We start from the raw sequence: 16,796 nt of genomic DNA, 5'->3' as shown, positions 1-16,796 counted from the left end.
AATAAAAGGCCTTTTATATTTTTCCAACCATCCTGAGTGCCTGGACCTGGATTATTTCCTCCACTTTTTTGACACAAGAATCTGTTCATTTTGTTAGCTTGTGACATCAGTGACATCATGTGCAATATGCCCGTCAAAGGGGATCATTTTGGCCTCATCTTTGCACAAGGGGTGGAGGTTGAGGTAGACGGTCTATCTTTATATACAGTCTTGTTTTTCCTACATAAACCAAAGCCTGCTGTTACTCTTCATAAATGTGACTCAATTCAAATGTTACAGTGTCGTTTAAGTCAGTGTTATCAAGGCTGACAAGGACTACGTTTCCGGGAAGGCCTGACCTTTTTCGGGTCCATGTTGAACTTCTTCCTCCCCATGGCGATCTGTTTATTTCTTTGCGTTGTTTTGCTGCAATAAAAAAACAAACAACAACACACAAACATCAAAGCCATGACAGTTATGGGTGTGTTGTCGCCTCCTGCTGCTGTGTTTGCTCAGTAAGTCAGTTTGTGCTGGGTTCTTCCAGGACGTAGCATGACTGTTTGTATTCTAGTCTGACAGGTGAAGAGTGAGCATACAGCGGGGTTAAACTGAAAAGAAAAACACTCCTGCATGTCTGTGCTGCACTTAGGCACGAGTGAATCTCTCTCAGTTTAACACATCCTGCAGCCAGTCGGAGGAATATTTCTCATTTTAATGTCACTTTCCTTCAAAACAAAATTTTGCATTCGCCCCGCAGGGAAATCTCCACCTTTGTGTCTGATCACTCCCCACGCTTCCTGTGTGCTCAAAATAGCCCCGGCCCCTTTGCCAGCTGCACCTGAGACACACACACACACACACACACACACACACACACACACACACATATATACACACACACAAACACAGCCTGACACACGGCCTCCTCACTCCACCTCATCAACCAATCCAATGAAAGCGTCTGAATACAGACTGTTTGGCTAATGGTTAGTCAAGGGACTGTCGCTTCACTCCTCAAACAAAGAGGGATTAACACACACATATACACACACACACACTAAAACACACACACACACAAATACAGTACCAGAAGGACAGGTGTGAGGCTCTGACCACATGGTGATTGGTTTTGAGGAAAGAGAAATTGGGTTTTTCTGGATTGATTAATGAAGAGAAAATTTCTGCACAACAATGAAAGATCATTTAATCGTATTTGAAGCCGAGTATTTAATGATTTTCTTTGGGTTTGAACTATTAGTCATACAAAACAAAAAGACTCACTTTAGTTTACAGGGATTGGTGATGGATGTTTTTCACTGTTTTCTGACATTTGCCAGGCTGAGCACTTTAGAGCTACAGAGATAAGCTGAGTACTTACAGCTTTACCATCCGGTATCATTTCCATTTGTATACGTTATTTTAGTTACACTTTCTAAAAGCTGCTGATGATCTGTGACTGGTCCTCTCTTCCTGCTTTTAGACTTCCCGTGAACACCTGTCTGCTTTTCATTTGTCACAAAACTTTGCCGATGTTTTCAGTACGGTGGGTTCATTTCACAGCCCCTCACAGGTTGTTGTTTTTTTTGTCCCACCTGTGAATTTTTTGTATGATGATGTCTTTTTCTGTTTTTATTTCTATGTTGTTGTATAAAAATAATAAATCACTATGTTTAAACTCTAGATCTTCAGGTGTTATGCTTTTTATTTAACAAAATAAGAGATGTGAATATGTAATCCTCTTCTGTGGAAAACGATCATACAATAAACCAAACAAAAATACATTTCAAGAAACTTCTGCACAGTCTCTCTTGAAAGAATTCTTGTGTTTTAATGAAGGTACAGATGCTTATTCCTTTCCTTTAGTTCTATCGAAGAAACAGATGTGCAACATGTTTTCTGTGGACATTTTATAGAAAATGACCCTCATTGTAGAACAATCAGACGATGAATCGATCATGAGAGCCCTCCAACAATTCTTGAATAAGTGAAAAAGAAGAACTCACCTCTCTCCTACACAGGTTAGCTGCTCGATCTCAGTCATCACCTCGGCAATCTCAAACTTCAGCCGCTGCAGAAAGAGAGACAGCAAAATGTTACTTATTTCAAACATTATAAATGGAGCTCTGCACCAACAGAGAAACACTTTGGAAGATGTTCCTTTGCTGATAATTACATACTTTTTAATTATCCTGATGAAGGGGTTTCTTACAGTTAAGGTTGTGAGTTGATAGAAACATAGAGATATGTGTTAGGATGGTGTGTGCATGCAAAAATATCACACATGGAGCAATCAAATCAAGGGTCAATTCCCAAAATGCAATATTGTCCAGCATTGCATCAGACATGTCTCCAACATTTGCAACACTTAGAATAACTTTCTGCAATTAAAACAAACAAGAAAAATATTTTCTTTCCACCATCACTCACTTCAATATCATCCAGAAGCTCTTTTTTCCTGCGCCGTATGTTCGACAGCTCATCTCTTTCCTCCAAAGACAGGTCTTCAGGTACTGCAAAAACACAGAGAGACGGGGAAAATGAAATAGCATGTGTCTGTGTGTGTGAGAGAGAGAGAGAGCGTGGAAGAGAGGGAGGGGCAGAGTTATGTGGATGGATTAAATTAATTCACCTTCCAAGCAGCCAGTCAGAGTCACAGGGATTAAGTCTGACAGTGCATACCTCTTCAATGAATCCAAGCAGAACACATTAGTCATGACCTACATTAGTACACTAACGCACAGGAGATCATCATCGCTCTCAGATAAGGTCAAAGGTCACAGCAATATGCTCCAGGATTTAAGGTGAAGGTAGATCAAACAGGTTTTTTAATCATATGATTCAGGTAGCCTGTTTTCAAAAACTCCCTCTTCTTAAAGTGGTATGAGCCTCAAACGTCCCGGCCGGGCCCATTGGACTTGTGGAACTGTTTGCTCAGTGCTGGTGGCCTGTGTATGTGTACAGCCATGCAAGGGCCTACACACAGTTTGGATGAAAGGAAAGGAGAAGAAAAGAAGGGAGCTGGTGAAGGTGTTTGACCCCAATAGTTGAACTTCTTCTCAGTCAGCAGATCGTAGATCACTGCACGTGTGTCACAAGCATTTCCTCTTATACTTCACACTTATACAGTGTACAGTATAAACACTTTGACACTTTTTATACAGGTGTGTTTCTAGGAATGTGTACCTTGTTTTTTAAATACGTGTCTTTGTTTTTAAGGGGGCAGATTTTGCTCCCATTTCTGATGAGTGTTAGTGTTTATTTTTTAGTGATAAATTTAATCTTAAATGAAACCACACAGTGATGACTCATCCTGAGGTGTGTTTGCTATCTCTTCCAATGAAACACTTTCTTTGATGCAAACATCCCCGCCCTTTGACACACAGGACCTACAACTTTGAACTGGCAGGTATGAGTTGTCTTTGAGTTTGTGTTTGAATGTCCTCGATTGCAGCGTTATTGGCTGTTGTAAATATCAATCGATATACATGTGCAACAAGTCCCTCCCTCACTTTCTGCGTTTACAGGAAACTATTTAATATGCAAGACAATTAGCGCTCAGCTAGCTGCTTCATGGTAACTTTAGGTCAAATGAAATCTCTTTCTATGTGTGTATTTGTATAAATGTTCAAATATGAACGTGCAGGTATTTCTTTTGCTGGAAAAATCCGTGTAAGAAGTGGAATTTCCGACCACACAGCACAGTCTTACACACTGAAACCACAGAGGAGGTTTGTGATTAGATAAAAGCCACATTTGAGGAAGAAGTTTCCCACGAGAATTTTCTTCAAGCCAAATGAAAACCACAGAAACGTCCCTGTTAAAAAGCAGATCAGTGCCATGAATAACATCCTGTGTGTTTGACACTGACACACACACACACACACACACACACACACACACACACACACACACACACACACACACACACACACACACACACACACACACACACACACACACACACACACACACACACACACACACACACACACACACACACACACACACACACACACACACACACACACACACACACACACACACACACACACACACACACACACACACACACACACACACACACACACCGGCCGCTGAACATCTGCCGAGGCCGGCCCCCTCAAATATTGGCTCTCTGATAGTGAACTCGTAAGGTGTAATTAACACTGCAGAAAGAGAGAGAGAGAGAGCGGCACATCACACTGCATGCATGTTTAACTACATGAGCACACAAACACTTGATGCACACACAGGAGAACACACACACACACACACACACACACACACACACACACACACACTATATAAGCCATGCATGCAGAATCTACACTTCACACACATGATATTTATTTTATTCTGCACTGAGGGACCCCTTAGAGCCACCTACTTATCGTTCATTTAACCATGCCACGTCAACCTCTTCCCCCCTAGAACCCTTGGAGGACACGCCCCCCCCCTCTCTCCTCCACACATCAGAAAACAGCAATCCAATAGAGAGTGGGCTGACGGGAAGTAGGTCATTTTCACATGGAGCTATACCAGATTGTGCTTCTCCTACGCTGTTTCTCGCTCTCTCGCGCGCACGCAAACACACACACACACTCACGCACACACACTCCCCCTCTATCTCACTCTTTGTCCGCCTCCACCACACTGCTTGAAGTGGGGGTGAGAGCGGAGTCAAATCCCCCCGACTGAATCATAGCACTAAGCAGCTTTGCGATTTTTTTTTTCCATCCCCGTTGTTTCCCCCTCTGACTGTAAATAATAGGGAAAGAAAAAGTGAAGTTATTTCCTCTTTATCTACACCCTCCATCTCTCTCAATCCCTCTCCTCCGTCTTGCTCTGTGAGACAAAGTGACAGAGGCAGCATGGACCATTAGGTTGTAACGTTCTGAGGGCCTTGAGCTCATGTTATCACAGGAGAGCAGCCAGTCAACGGAGCGGGGATCCAGATGGGTGTGGATGGCTTTTTTAACTGTTTGATCATCTGTCACACACACACACACACACACACACACACACACACACACACACACACACACACACACACACACACACACACACACACACACACACACACACACAGTTTCTACAAGAACTTCTACAATACAAAACACAAAATAAGGCAGAGAAAGGAGATAAAACCTGTAAACCTGATATACAGGATTTAAAAGTAGAAAAAGTGTGATTGTAATGTGGTCACCCAGCATTGTGCACTTGATTGATGTCTTACACTTAATTTGTCAGAATATTTTCTGACAAGCGATTCTTACTGGCTCGACAGCAGTTAAGAAAAATCGTACAGGTCAATAGAGGTGTAGATAATAAACTACATCTGCCCAGCAGACAGAACACTACTTAGGGACTACTTATCGGAACCATATGATGTATAAAATATGGATGTAGTCGCAGTGATGTCACCCATTTGTGTCTGAAGAGGCGTTATGAAGCCCGACGATTAACTAACTTTAGATCAATATAGAAAGCGACAAAGAGGTGGAGCTTAGTGCTGGGCGATATATCGTGAAGCTCGATTCGATCGATATTCAATTAATGCTAGATAATAGATTTTTAAACTACTTCAAAAATTTTCTCGCGATATTTCGTTGCTCCACGAGATTGTTGCGCGGAGACGAAAGGGCGGAGGAGACTCCACTCCTGCCGCTGAGTAGCCTAGCTCTTGTAAGCGACCAACATGGAGGAGAAAGAGAAAGATGCAAGCGAGGCCGAATTACTTCCAAAAAAAGGGCACATAACGCAGGGCTGGACATTATAACTGGCCCGCTGGCCCGGATGAATGATTGAGAGAGTCCAGCTGATTGCACGTTCAGCTGGCGGCTTCACTTCTGTCACTCCCGCGAGCACCCTCGCTACACTCGAATTGTACACTCGCACACAGATTTAAGCGCAGGTTTTCTCTACCAAAACACACGTTTGGTAAAACGGTTTTAAAACCATCAGATCCCGACAAAAACCGAGCTAAAATCAGCATTCAAAGGAAAACAATCACAGGAAGAGTCGAGAGTGACAGCAGGGCATGACGAAAACAGAACGATAAAAAGTTTCAGCCACAGTGACAGACAGCTGGAGGAGCTGGAACACGTTAAAGTTAAAGACTAGATCCTGGTAAAGATAAAAGTTATTCACAAAACATCTTAGCCCTTAAGAGAGCTCCTAAAGTAAAGATCTAAGGATGAAGAGTTTCTCAGAGAAGAAAGAAGAAGAGATTCCAGCTCTATCACAGCCTCATATTAATATCAGATTAAGTAGACTCTTACAGTTACCAGCATGGTGAATAAACATGAGCAGATAAATATTAGAAAAATACACAATATTTTTATAATTAGAGCTCAATTAATTAAATAAAAGTTGTAATTTACTTTTGCATCAGAATGGTTCAAGAGTAAATTGGTGACTGTTATTTTTTGAATCAAAAGTAATGTTCCTGGGCCAGCGATCTTTTTTTGTATACAGTGGAGATTCAGTTTTATAGGCTACATTTATAAACTTTAATACGATAAATATCGAGTCATATCGGATATCGACATTAGGCAAAAAAATATCCAAATTTGCCATATCGCCCAACACTAGTGGAGCTGAGTGCGGACTTAAGTCTCCTCGAAAACAGCTTCAATGCATCCAACCGTCAGTCACACCTATAAATATGCATAATTCTTAACTCTTGATATAAAAGGAACAAATGCAGTATTAATTCATGTCCTTTATGACACACACTGTACAGGTTTTTTTTTTTTAATAACTCACATCTAGGCAAACATTTGCATAATAAGGGGCGTGCTGAGAGAACTCACAGGAAGCTTGTTTGGACTTCAAAACTCAGCTTAAGAAACCAATGGGTGATGCGTCCATATTTTATACAGTCTATGGTTGGACCGATGAAAAAGTGTACAGAAAAGAAAGTCATGGCCTCTAAATTGATAACTTTTCAAGGAAACCAGAAGTCCTGGAAAATATATCTAATTATAAAACGGTCAAACTACTATTTGAAAAAGTATTCAAGTTGTGAATATAGACTCAGCAAACAAAACGATTTTGAGAAATTTTCCATAGGTACCACTAAATTCAGGCTCTATAGCTTGTGGTCAATTTGTGACTGCAAATCAAAATGTAAACTTAAATTTATAAAAAAATCTGTTTTTTTTAAATGTCCATGCAGCATAAATGTGCAGTAATGGCCCCTCAGAGGAGCTTGTGTTGTGTTTAAATGGATATAATTAAAAAAACGTCTGTGTGAGTCACAAAATGAAGCTCTCAATGCCAGAAAGAAGAGAATTGGAAAGACTTAGTAGTGATGCAGGAACAGACACCGGCGCACCAGAGATCTTCACACCCTGTGCCTCCGTTTGCTCCCTCTCCTTGGCTTCAGTCGAGCGGCCTCATAAAGCAGCAATTGTGGAGCAAAGAGACCCTGCAGGCAACCTACGTCTGTAATGCGCAAAAAAGTCCTCCATCCCTCCTACTCTGGATGAAAGAGCTTGAACGGACCGGAGAAAGGGACGGATTGTCTGAGGAAACGGAATCTGTTTAGGGTAACAATTCCCCCGCTGTGTGTGTTTTGCTGCAAGTGGAAATCTGATATCATTATGAAGACAACAACTTCTGTACAGAGAGTGGACTTCTAATGCATTATGCATGAAAGTCTAGAAGTCTGTGTGTGCGTTTGTGTGTGTTTATTCCTACAGAGAGCAGCCCTCCTTAAAGAATAATCCATATTAGGTTACATACAAACACTCCACCCTTAACCCCAGGCACGGCCACATAGATTACCAATGCAACACCACTCTGCCTTTTCTTATTATGACTTCAGGGGCTGTTGTTTCAGAAACAATCAATACATCATCATAATAGTTCAAACTTGCATGCTTAGGCTTTTCTTTCCCTCCAGCAGTCGTCAGCCATGCATGGATGAATGACTGCCACTGTGCGCAAGTTTTCTCAGACGGACTCATGGTCCAAATTGTTTCAAAGGAAAGGTCACTGAGTTTGAGTTTCTTGCCTCCCTTGCTGAATCTCATCAACAGTTTAAAATCTCTTTACGTCATCAGATGTAGCCTGATAGGTTATCACCTGGGTTAGAGAAAGAGGTCAGGGATTATGAAAGGATAAGCGCTCAGAGAAGACACCCCTCATCCCAATAATTCCCCAGAAATGTCCCTACCGTTGGCAAAACAGTGATGCCACCTTTAATAGAAACCAGGCTCATGCAAGCTCCAGGTAGTGACCACGCAGATTCTACCTATCCTACCACATGGCCCCTAACGGCCCTCACAGACACAGAACAAATGCTTCTGGTGCTTACATTAAAGAACAGCAAAGAAAACACACAAGAAGAGAAAGTAGAAAGACAGAAAATCTGAGAGAGATCTTAGAAAGAGCATGGGGGGGGGGGGGGGGGGGTAGAATATCTAACCTACGTTAGCTAGTAAGACACAAAGAGTATGTATGAAGCTGTTCCAACAACCTTTCCAGGACCTCACAGGATATGATGCATGAATGTAATTTGTAGTTACTTTAGTGGACCTGTTTATTGATCATTGGATACAATCTGTAATTATTTAACTGCTTAAATCAAAAGCATTCAACTAGCAAACTACTGCGTGGCTTTTATTGTGAAGCATCAACAGGAAATAAGATGTATATTTGTCACCTAGCTTAGTGCTGAGGTCAAGACATGTCAGATCAGGTCAGATGTTTTGGAAGTTTTGGCCAAGGGGATTATTTTTAAATATTTAAGGGAGTGAGAGCCACAATGAACAGTTAGATGTGGAGCTACAAACGAGGCATTACTGTGGCTTGTAAAACCCTGAAACCCTTCAAGGATTCAGAGGTCAACTACACCTCCAACAAAGCAAAGAAATCAAAATAACCCACCATCATTGTTTCTCTGGACTCTCACATGACCTTGCTGGTATATTAATTTGAACCAAAAGCAGAACAGTAAGTCATTTTTCATTGAATCACTTCTCTCAGTATGAAGGACATCAACAGTTATGGTTATGGTGGGTACTTACTGTAGTGAAATATAATTAGTGGTAAAGTCTCATGACTCCATTTGAACTGTTATTTATGACTTACCCTGCTGTGGACAGTCAGAGAAGGAAACAGAGCACGTGCAAATTATGCATAGACCGCTGATAAAAAAAGGTTTTAGGTCCATTTATGCTGCAGAATGGTTCTTGTTGGAGTGACTCTCTATCTCTGTTACTGTAGATTATCACAAACAACATTATTTGTCAGAGAGCTGAAGAAACACGTTAACAGCTGCTTTCTGATCCGTGGATCAACCTTGAAACCTCAGTCAGCAGAATGGGAGCCACTTAAGGTCTTGAATAAAACATTATGACCTGTAACTCGTTCAAGTCCTAGTCCAGACAGGAGGACCTCGGTCCTGAGACAGTTCTGGAGACACTGCAGAGATTCTGATCTGATTCATGTGGCTGACGTGACTTCTATTGGCAGATCACAAAGTCAAATGACTAAACGCCTTCGACAGTCGCCTTTCCAGTCTCCTTGGTATCAAGGGCAGAGGGGAAGATGCTTCTGCATACTGATAACCCTGTTGTGTTTGGTGTTGTTTACAGGATAGTCGACTGAGTGTGACTGTTGTGTCTTTTATGTTTTTAAAACATGCTAAAAATTTGGCATGCAGCTCTAAACCACACTACACTTTTTTACAGAGACAGGACAGTGGATAGAGTAAAGGAGCCACAGAGCAGATTCGAACTTGGGCTGCCTGCCTCTGCCTCTATACATGGGGCGTGCAAATTAACCACTAGGCGTGACGTTGGAGTGACGTCATTCCTCGCTCCGAGATCCGAGTGCAGAGTTTAAAGGAACGCACCAATATTGCTTAATAACAATGTGTATATGAGGATTTGTGCTTTCACAACCGCTTGTGATGAAATAGAAAGTTATGTGCGACACTTACATCTCAAACAAACACAATTTTGATGTAAACTTTTAACATAAACTCTTATTTCACTAAAATAATCATGAAATATTGAGAAAGAAAGAAGGGAGTACTTTAATTTAGAGTCCTGTATTTAATCATCTTTTCAAAGTGGAATCAAAACTACAACTGAATGTGATTTTACCAATACTTTGGTTTTATGAGCATTGTTCTTAATCTGGTTTGACAAAGTATAAATCTATCCTGATTGTAGTTTCACTTTCAGTTTGATGGAGCCGTTTGACGACAGAACAAATGCTCAAACATTTGACAGTCTGTCTGCTGGGCGGATGATCAGATGGGTTTCTGGCCTTTCCAAAAACGTTGGCTTCCTAAAGCTGTTCTGTGACCAAATGTCCAAAGAATCTACGACAAGATTAATTTTAAACTGTAGTAACTACATGTGGAAACACGTCTTAATCCTTCATCCGGTGTGTTTTTAAGTTTACAGTACACATATGTATTTTATTGGTACTCTTATAGACAGGCTGTGACCTAAGGCAACCTTATTTTAAATCTTAAATCAATTCAACACATTTTTCTTTACTCTTGGGTTAACACTTTACTCAAAAGATTTCCTGTTTTACTCTTTCAGAGTGACACTATTGATGGAAATGATGACAGAAAATCAGCAGCAAACAGCGCCAGTGTAACGCTTCCTGATTTTCAGCAGGCTTACAGTGAAACAATGGATGGGATGTGTGCAGTGATTAGGACCGCTGGGCTGGTCTGTCTGTAACAATAGCAACCCGGTAAACACAACAAGGAGGGCAGAGAGCGTTCTCACCACAGCGCTGATCAGGGAGCACTTACACAAGCTCACTCAAGCCAGCACCAGACTGTGGTGTGCATGTTTGTGCAAACCCGGCTGAATAAAGAGTGATGTAAGAAAGCCGGGTGAGTGTGTCAGAACCTGTGACACGCTGACCAAGGAAACAAAACCTGAAGGTTACATTTACATTAAACTCAGTCCATGTCACACTGAGCTGCAGGTAAAAATACAGAACCTACATCTTAAGACAAATCCAAACTTTTGTCATTTCCTGAGTGAAACACATACCACATCGCCTCCTTCTCTCTCCAGTTCCCGTGATGTCAGACATGCCATCAGATGAGTTGTCTCCTTACGATGGTCAGTGCTGCAAGTGTCAGAGCTTTTAGCACCTTTTGTCCCTGCTTTAGTAGTGGCTCGTAGGTGCACAGGCAGTAATTGTGTTTCCCCCTTCAGCTTTACTCCTACGCACGGCTCTCAAGAATGCACACACAAGGCAAAAACACACATTCTGACAGCCTCTTTGACAGATGACAACCGAGCTTTGGAAATAGCCCACATTCCTCCTACTACAACCGCCCAGTCTGGTCCGACCAGCTCTCTGAGCACCTGTAGTCTCATTACACACAGAGCTCCATCTGCTCCTCTACATATTTCACCTGGAGAAAACACAAGTCAAGCATGAGACCACCTGACAAAGAAATCAAACTCAAAGATCCATCTTCATCCATCATGAATCTGGATTTTTCGTTTTGCATGATGAGGTGGTTTCGGCCTGCACAATGGTGCAACTACAACAGCAGAGATTAGGCCATTAACCCAAACTTTAATGAAGCTGTAGAAGTAGTCACTCCTCTCCAAAATGTATATGTAACTGTTAGCTTTCAAGATGCGACATCAAGGACTGGGAAATTGAGGCTGGAAGAGCCAAACATGGAAGTTCCAAAAGCTGCAGTTCCTCAAGTGTCCAGTAGAGGCTGGGTCCAAAAGAGAGTCAATTCCCATTAGGCCCCATATTAAATTACCAACTTTAAAGTATAATTAAACACGTTAAAGACCTCGTACAAAAGACGTTTTGGTCTCTAGCTCATTTTTCCAACTATGACAACCGCATAAGGTATGATTTTAAACAACTACCCCTTCACATTATGAATGCTAAAAGCTTCACATAAATAGGGCCATGGTGGCTTTTTACAGAAGTGGGAGCTTCTAACCGTCAACTATGTGTCAACTCAGCTAATACAGTCACTGACCTCTTATTTGTGTCTGTGTTGTTGGAGCCTTTTGGGGATTTAGCAATGCCATTCCTGGATGAATAATACGGCTTGTTGTGTGGTTTAACAAGAAGTCTGCGGTCCTGTTAATGGGGTGACTGGATTGTTGTTGGCCGTTCCCCATAAAGAAGACTGCGGTGATGAGAGGACTGTATTTCTGTCTGCTGTTCTGTGTTTTTGCTGCGTGCAGGCAGCGAGTACACTACGTCCCCACAAGCAATCTTAGCTTCTTGAATCCAACAAATAAACAACCCTCGTTGAATCTCTTTCTGTGAGAAAGATGATGGTCAATTGGCTCATTCAGAATATAATGAATAAGCGACGGGTATATACTGTGTAGCTTTGAAAGCTTGGCATTTACCAAAACACCTCACACCCCTCCAGCACTCTCCTTTAGCAAGATTTCCAAGATCACAGCTTCAAAAAGCAGGCAGCCAAACCAGTGGGTGACATCATTGGGCCACATCCATTATTCATACAGTCTGTCTTTACTAAGTGTTTTTGTTGTTGTTTTGAAATTCACTCTTCCAGCATTTCACAGTCATCCCTCTTTAATGGAAACGTATTAACATGTATGATGTGCTCTTACTGTCTTCAAAGGTTGTGACTCATGAACTTTCCACAAACAGTGAAACAAGCTCCATACACTGAAGTATGAATTACAGATAAGGAGGACTTATTTTTGATTTTCCTAAAGGAACATCTGGGGAATTGACCTCATCTATTATCGTCTCTATTTTCCAAAAAGGTCTTCCATCTCATCAATCAGGACCTTCAAAATGGGCTACTTTCTCCATTCGCCTCGTGATGCTCACACATCCAAAATGTGAAAACTTTTGTCAGTAAAACACATGTCCAGACTAGAATTGAATCTACCAGCCAAACCAAGCAAAGCCTGTATCCATTCACTCCTAAATGAAAATGTGTGGTTCTCTTTTAAAGGATGACCTCCATCTTTTATTACTTAAAACAAGTCTTTATATGTACTGTTATTTTAGAGTTTGCTTCCTGTAGGCAGTGGATCTCTGAGCTAGATCATTGGCTCCAAAGATCTCAAGATGGGCGTGAGTCTCGGCCTGCTCTGAGGTTGTCAAATTTAGATTTTTCACATATCAATAATAATGATAAAACACTGACAGGATAATTTATACAAAGGTCTTTATAAAGCTGTTCAAGAAATATTGTTTCCTTGCTAAAAATTATCAGGCTACTTAGTCAGCCAAACACATGACATCAATTAATTGACAGCTTTTTGAGGGAGGCTCTAAGGAAGAAGGTTGGGAACCACTGAGCCAGATGACCATGTTAGCATGCTAACACGCTCACAATGACCATACTAATAAGCTGATGTCCAACATATACTCTATGGTCATTATCTGATCTGCTGTGTTATCACAGTGTTGGATATCCTGCAGTGAACACATACTTCACTCATGACAATCTGGATGAATGTGGAACAAAAATAAATAAGTTGTGAAAAAAGTCATGATTGTATTTAAGTAATGAGAGTCATCAAAAAACCCTCTTTAGACGGTTTGTTCGCTCTACAGAATTTATTTTCCTCAGTCTGCTGCAATCACTTGCTGTCAGTTCTCGTCTCAGCAGAGACATCCACAACACTCCCCCTTTATGAAAATTAGATTACAACAAAAAAAAAATCAGAGGTTACATCAAACACAACACAGCCGTTTGATTCTTCAAAGCCTCAAAGACCCTCGAACACAATCCCTTGAAGCAAGACGGTCTCTTCACAGAGAACCCACTAGTCAGAGTCACTTATTCATGAACATCTTCCGCGTATGCCAAAATTTCACTCCAAAAAGAAACACTTCCTCTTCACTTTGGATTCCAAACACAGCCGCTGGTTGGTTCATTTTTATGGGGGGCCATCTCAGGTCCCGATCCTCAAGACAAATAAGTCGAGTGCAGCAGGATCTCTTGTTTTTATCTTTGCTCAACAAAGTGCAGAGATCTTTCATTATGATTGTTCCTCTTACCTCAGGAGTCATTTCCTCACACTGGATTGCTCTTACTTAATGCATTTTGACTGCAACTGATGTCAACACAGTTTTGCATGTTTTACAACTGATAAAGGATCAGACCATCTGTCTGTCTTCCATCTGTCGCCTGCAGTAAATGAGACATATTCCTGTCTTATCTTTCAGTCTATATCCTGCTCAGACTGTAGCTTGTTTTGTTTTTTTGTACAAAGAGAGCAAAGAGATTCAAATGGAAGATGTTGATCTTGACAGCCGACATTTTCCCTGATTAACACAATCTGTAGTTTGACATCAGGCATTAAGGTATGCGTCAGACAGATCTTATCCCTGCTCTGTTTTCTCTTCCTACCTTTTTTACATAACGTTGTTTTTTTAAATTTCACACACTGTCTAGACAAAATATTTCTTATGAGCATGGATTCAGCCTTCACGCAATACGACGACGACTAAAAAAAGCTTGCATGTGTGGGGCAGAATCAAGCCCTGAAGTATTTCTTGTGCACCAGGTGTAACTTCAGATCTGTTGGGATGACAGCTTCCCCATTGCTTTAATGATAACAGCACTCCACACAATGTCACCTTTCTCTACCAGCATGCACCACTGATCACAGGATGATCATGCAAAGCAGTTGACAACACTGTATGGTTGTGAAAAATGTTCAGTACGTTTTGTATGAGTTTTAAAACAATACAATCTCTGATATTCTGATGATGGGGGGTATACGGAAGAGGAACTTAAAAAAACGACATCTATATATCACACTGTTGTTTTGGTACTGAATCGTTGCCAATGTTTTTTTGTGCTATCTAAGTGTGCAGGAGTTTGCAACGTGCTGCAATTTTGATGATTGAGTTGTTACCTCGAAATGAAAAAATAAAATGCGTCAAAATGACAAATCAGGGGACTCAAGTATGAGCGTTTACTATGTCAGGACACAGTGGTCAGCGTCTCTTTTAGGACCCTAGCACTCACTCAGTCAGGACATATCTGCAGTGTCTCAGCGGCCCACAGTCCTGTACGGAGGCCAGAATTTTCACATGACAGAGGAGGCGTCAGTACGGACTGTTTATATCAGGTTTTGGTGGAAAACAGAGATGCTCAAGAGACAAAGACAAAGAGGAAAGGAGTTGCAGAGACGATCCAGCTGCTTCATTGGACTCCACTTCTGCTTTAGAGATTCAAAGACAGTCGGAAGGAGAGGAGGCGTGTGAGGAGGAGGAGAAGGAGAGAGAGGAAAGGAGTTCATAACAGAGTTAAAAACCTGAGCCAGGCTTTCTTTATTACACTAAATATGTGGGTGGTTCAGGTCAGGCCATCAATCTTTCCATGGCTCTGTGTTAAGGGGTTTTACCCAGATTAAGCATCGAGTGCTGATTAGAAGTAAACATCCAGTCTGGATTTTTAAATCTTTTCCACAGAACTGAACACTTTCGTTTTCCTCAAAGAAGTCGATGAAAGTCTGCTACACACTGAAGGGATTATCTTTTAGGCGGAGCCATAATGGGGGAAAATACTTGCTGGGTTTATTTAACCCTTTCTTCTAAATATTCTAACTTCACCAAAGTTTTCAGGGTGAAAGGTATGTATACAAAGAGAGTCTGGTTAACTGTAATTGGCTATTTCCCCTAGATGATCATTAAAAGGGTGATTTTAAAAGAATCATGCTCCTTTTAAAGTGTATGCTATGATATATTAGTTCAAATGGAAGTCATTTAGACTTGGTAAGGACCTTTGTCTAATCAGGTTCTGTCCTGCCTGTCACATGATCAGAGAAAGTTCATGTGACAGAATAGGAACCAGAGGTTGAACCATCACCTGAAAAAACCTTCAAGATGTAACACAAGAAAGTATCAAAGAGAACATTCCCTTAAGAATATAAACAGAATTAATTAAAGACGATCGAAATGCTTAATCCTGAACTTCTTTAAGCATGTTTGGAAACTTCTTGTAACTGTGTGCAATCTTGTCAAAAGGTTTTCATGTGGTAGTAGCCCTTTAATTATTTCATTACAACACTAAATTCTTCAGAAATCCTCTTTAGCTTACAGCTGACGGGAGTGTTACAACAGGAATGAAGGAGGGAAATATGATGATGAAGTTATGAAGATGAAGACTGTGCAGATATGTTGATGTTCAGTATCCTCTTCACAAACATTTTAATGAGACTTTAAAGAGTTGTCTGTGTCAAACATTTGAATATCAACTCTTTTCATCCAATTTTTTTTAACTGGGGTGGCCAAAGGGGGCTGTCACTTATGCAGGGGTGTCATGATGTCAGAGCACATACATGTCCTACTACTTTAATTTACTACAGAAAAACATGGACGTAATCCCAGCGATGTCACCATGTAGTTTCCACAGAGGTGGTTTGAAGCCAACAGCAGTCTCACACTAACTTTCAATCAATAAAAAAACAGGTAAAGAGGTGGAGCCTCCTGGAAAACAGCTACAACACGCACACCTAAAAGTTATCTTAGCTATGCTTATTATGCAGATTTATTTATAACTCTTAAATGCCTAAGTGTAATCAATACAGATGTTGTTGTTTTTTTTAAATCAACCCCAAAACAGTTTTTAAAAGGAAATGAGCTGTAGAGAACAGGTTGAACCAGGCTGTAAATATGTTCAGGAAAAAATGGCCATCTAAAGATACAACCTAATGGGGAGTCCTTTGTTTTTGGGGGCAGGCCTCAAGTGGATACTCGGGGAACTACAGTTTTCTGCACTTCATATACACTCAATGCATAGAAGTAAGCACAATACGTTTGTTTGAATGCAAGGCTTGCCTCTGACTGGG

At 41.0% G+C, this 16,796-nt stretch overlaps 1 protein-coding gene across 3 annotated transcripts in view; it reads right to left on the bottom strand.

The window, feature by feature from the left end:
• The window catches only part of cyth3b (cytohesin 3b), a 39,087-nt gene that overhangs the window by 12,832 nt on the left and 9,459 nt on the right, over positions 1–16,796 (bottom strand). The window contains exons 1-4 of one of the 3 annotated variants that reach the window (XM_061065807.1): positions 11,013–11,179; positions 2,407–2,489; positions 1,983–2,047; positions 339–405 (exon numbers count right to left, since the gene is read on the bottom strand). In XM_061065807.1, the coding sequence (XP_060921790.1) occupies positions 339–405; positions 1,983–2,047; positions 2,407–2,489; positions 11,013–11,055 (258 nt within the window). In that variant the 5' untranslated portion in view covers positions 11,056–11,179. Of the gene's footprint in view, positions 1–338; positions 406–1,982; positions 2,048–2,406; positions 2,490–10,983; positions 11,180–16,796 lie in introns of those variants that run through there. The other 2 variants (XM_061065808.1, XM_061065809.1) reach the window with 2 other exon arrangements.

The sequence above is a fragment of the Labrus mixtus genome, chromosome 20 (genome assembly GCF_963584025.1).
Source record: "Labrus mixtus chromosome 20, fLabMix1.1, whole genome shotgun sequence".
Classification (NCBI taxonomy): domain Eukaryota; kingdom Metazoa; phylum Chordata; class Actinopteri; order Labriformes; family Labridae; genus Labrus; species Labrus mixtus.
Note: the sequence above shows the minus strand (reverse complement) of the source record. Positions and strands in the feature narration are given on the sequence as shown.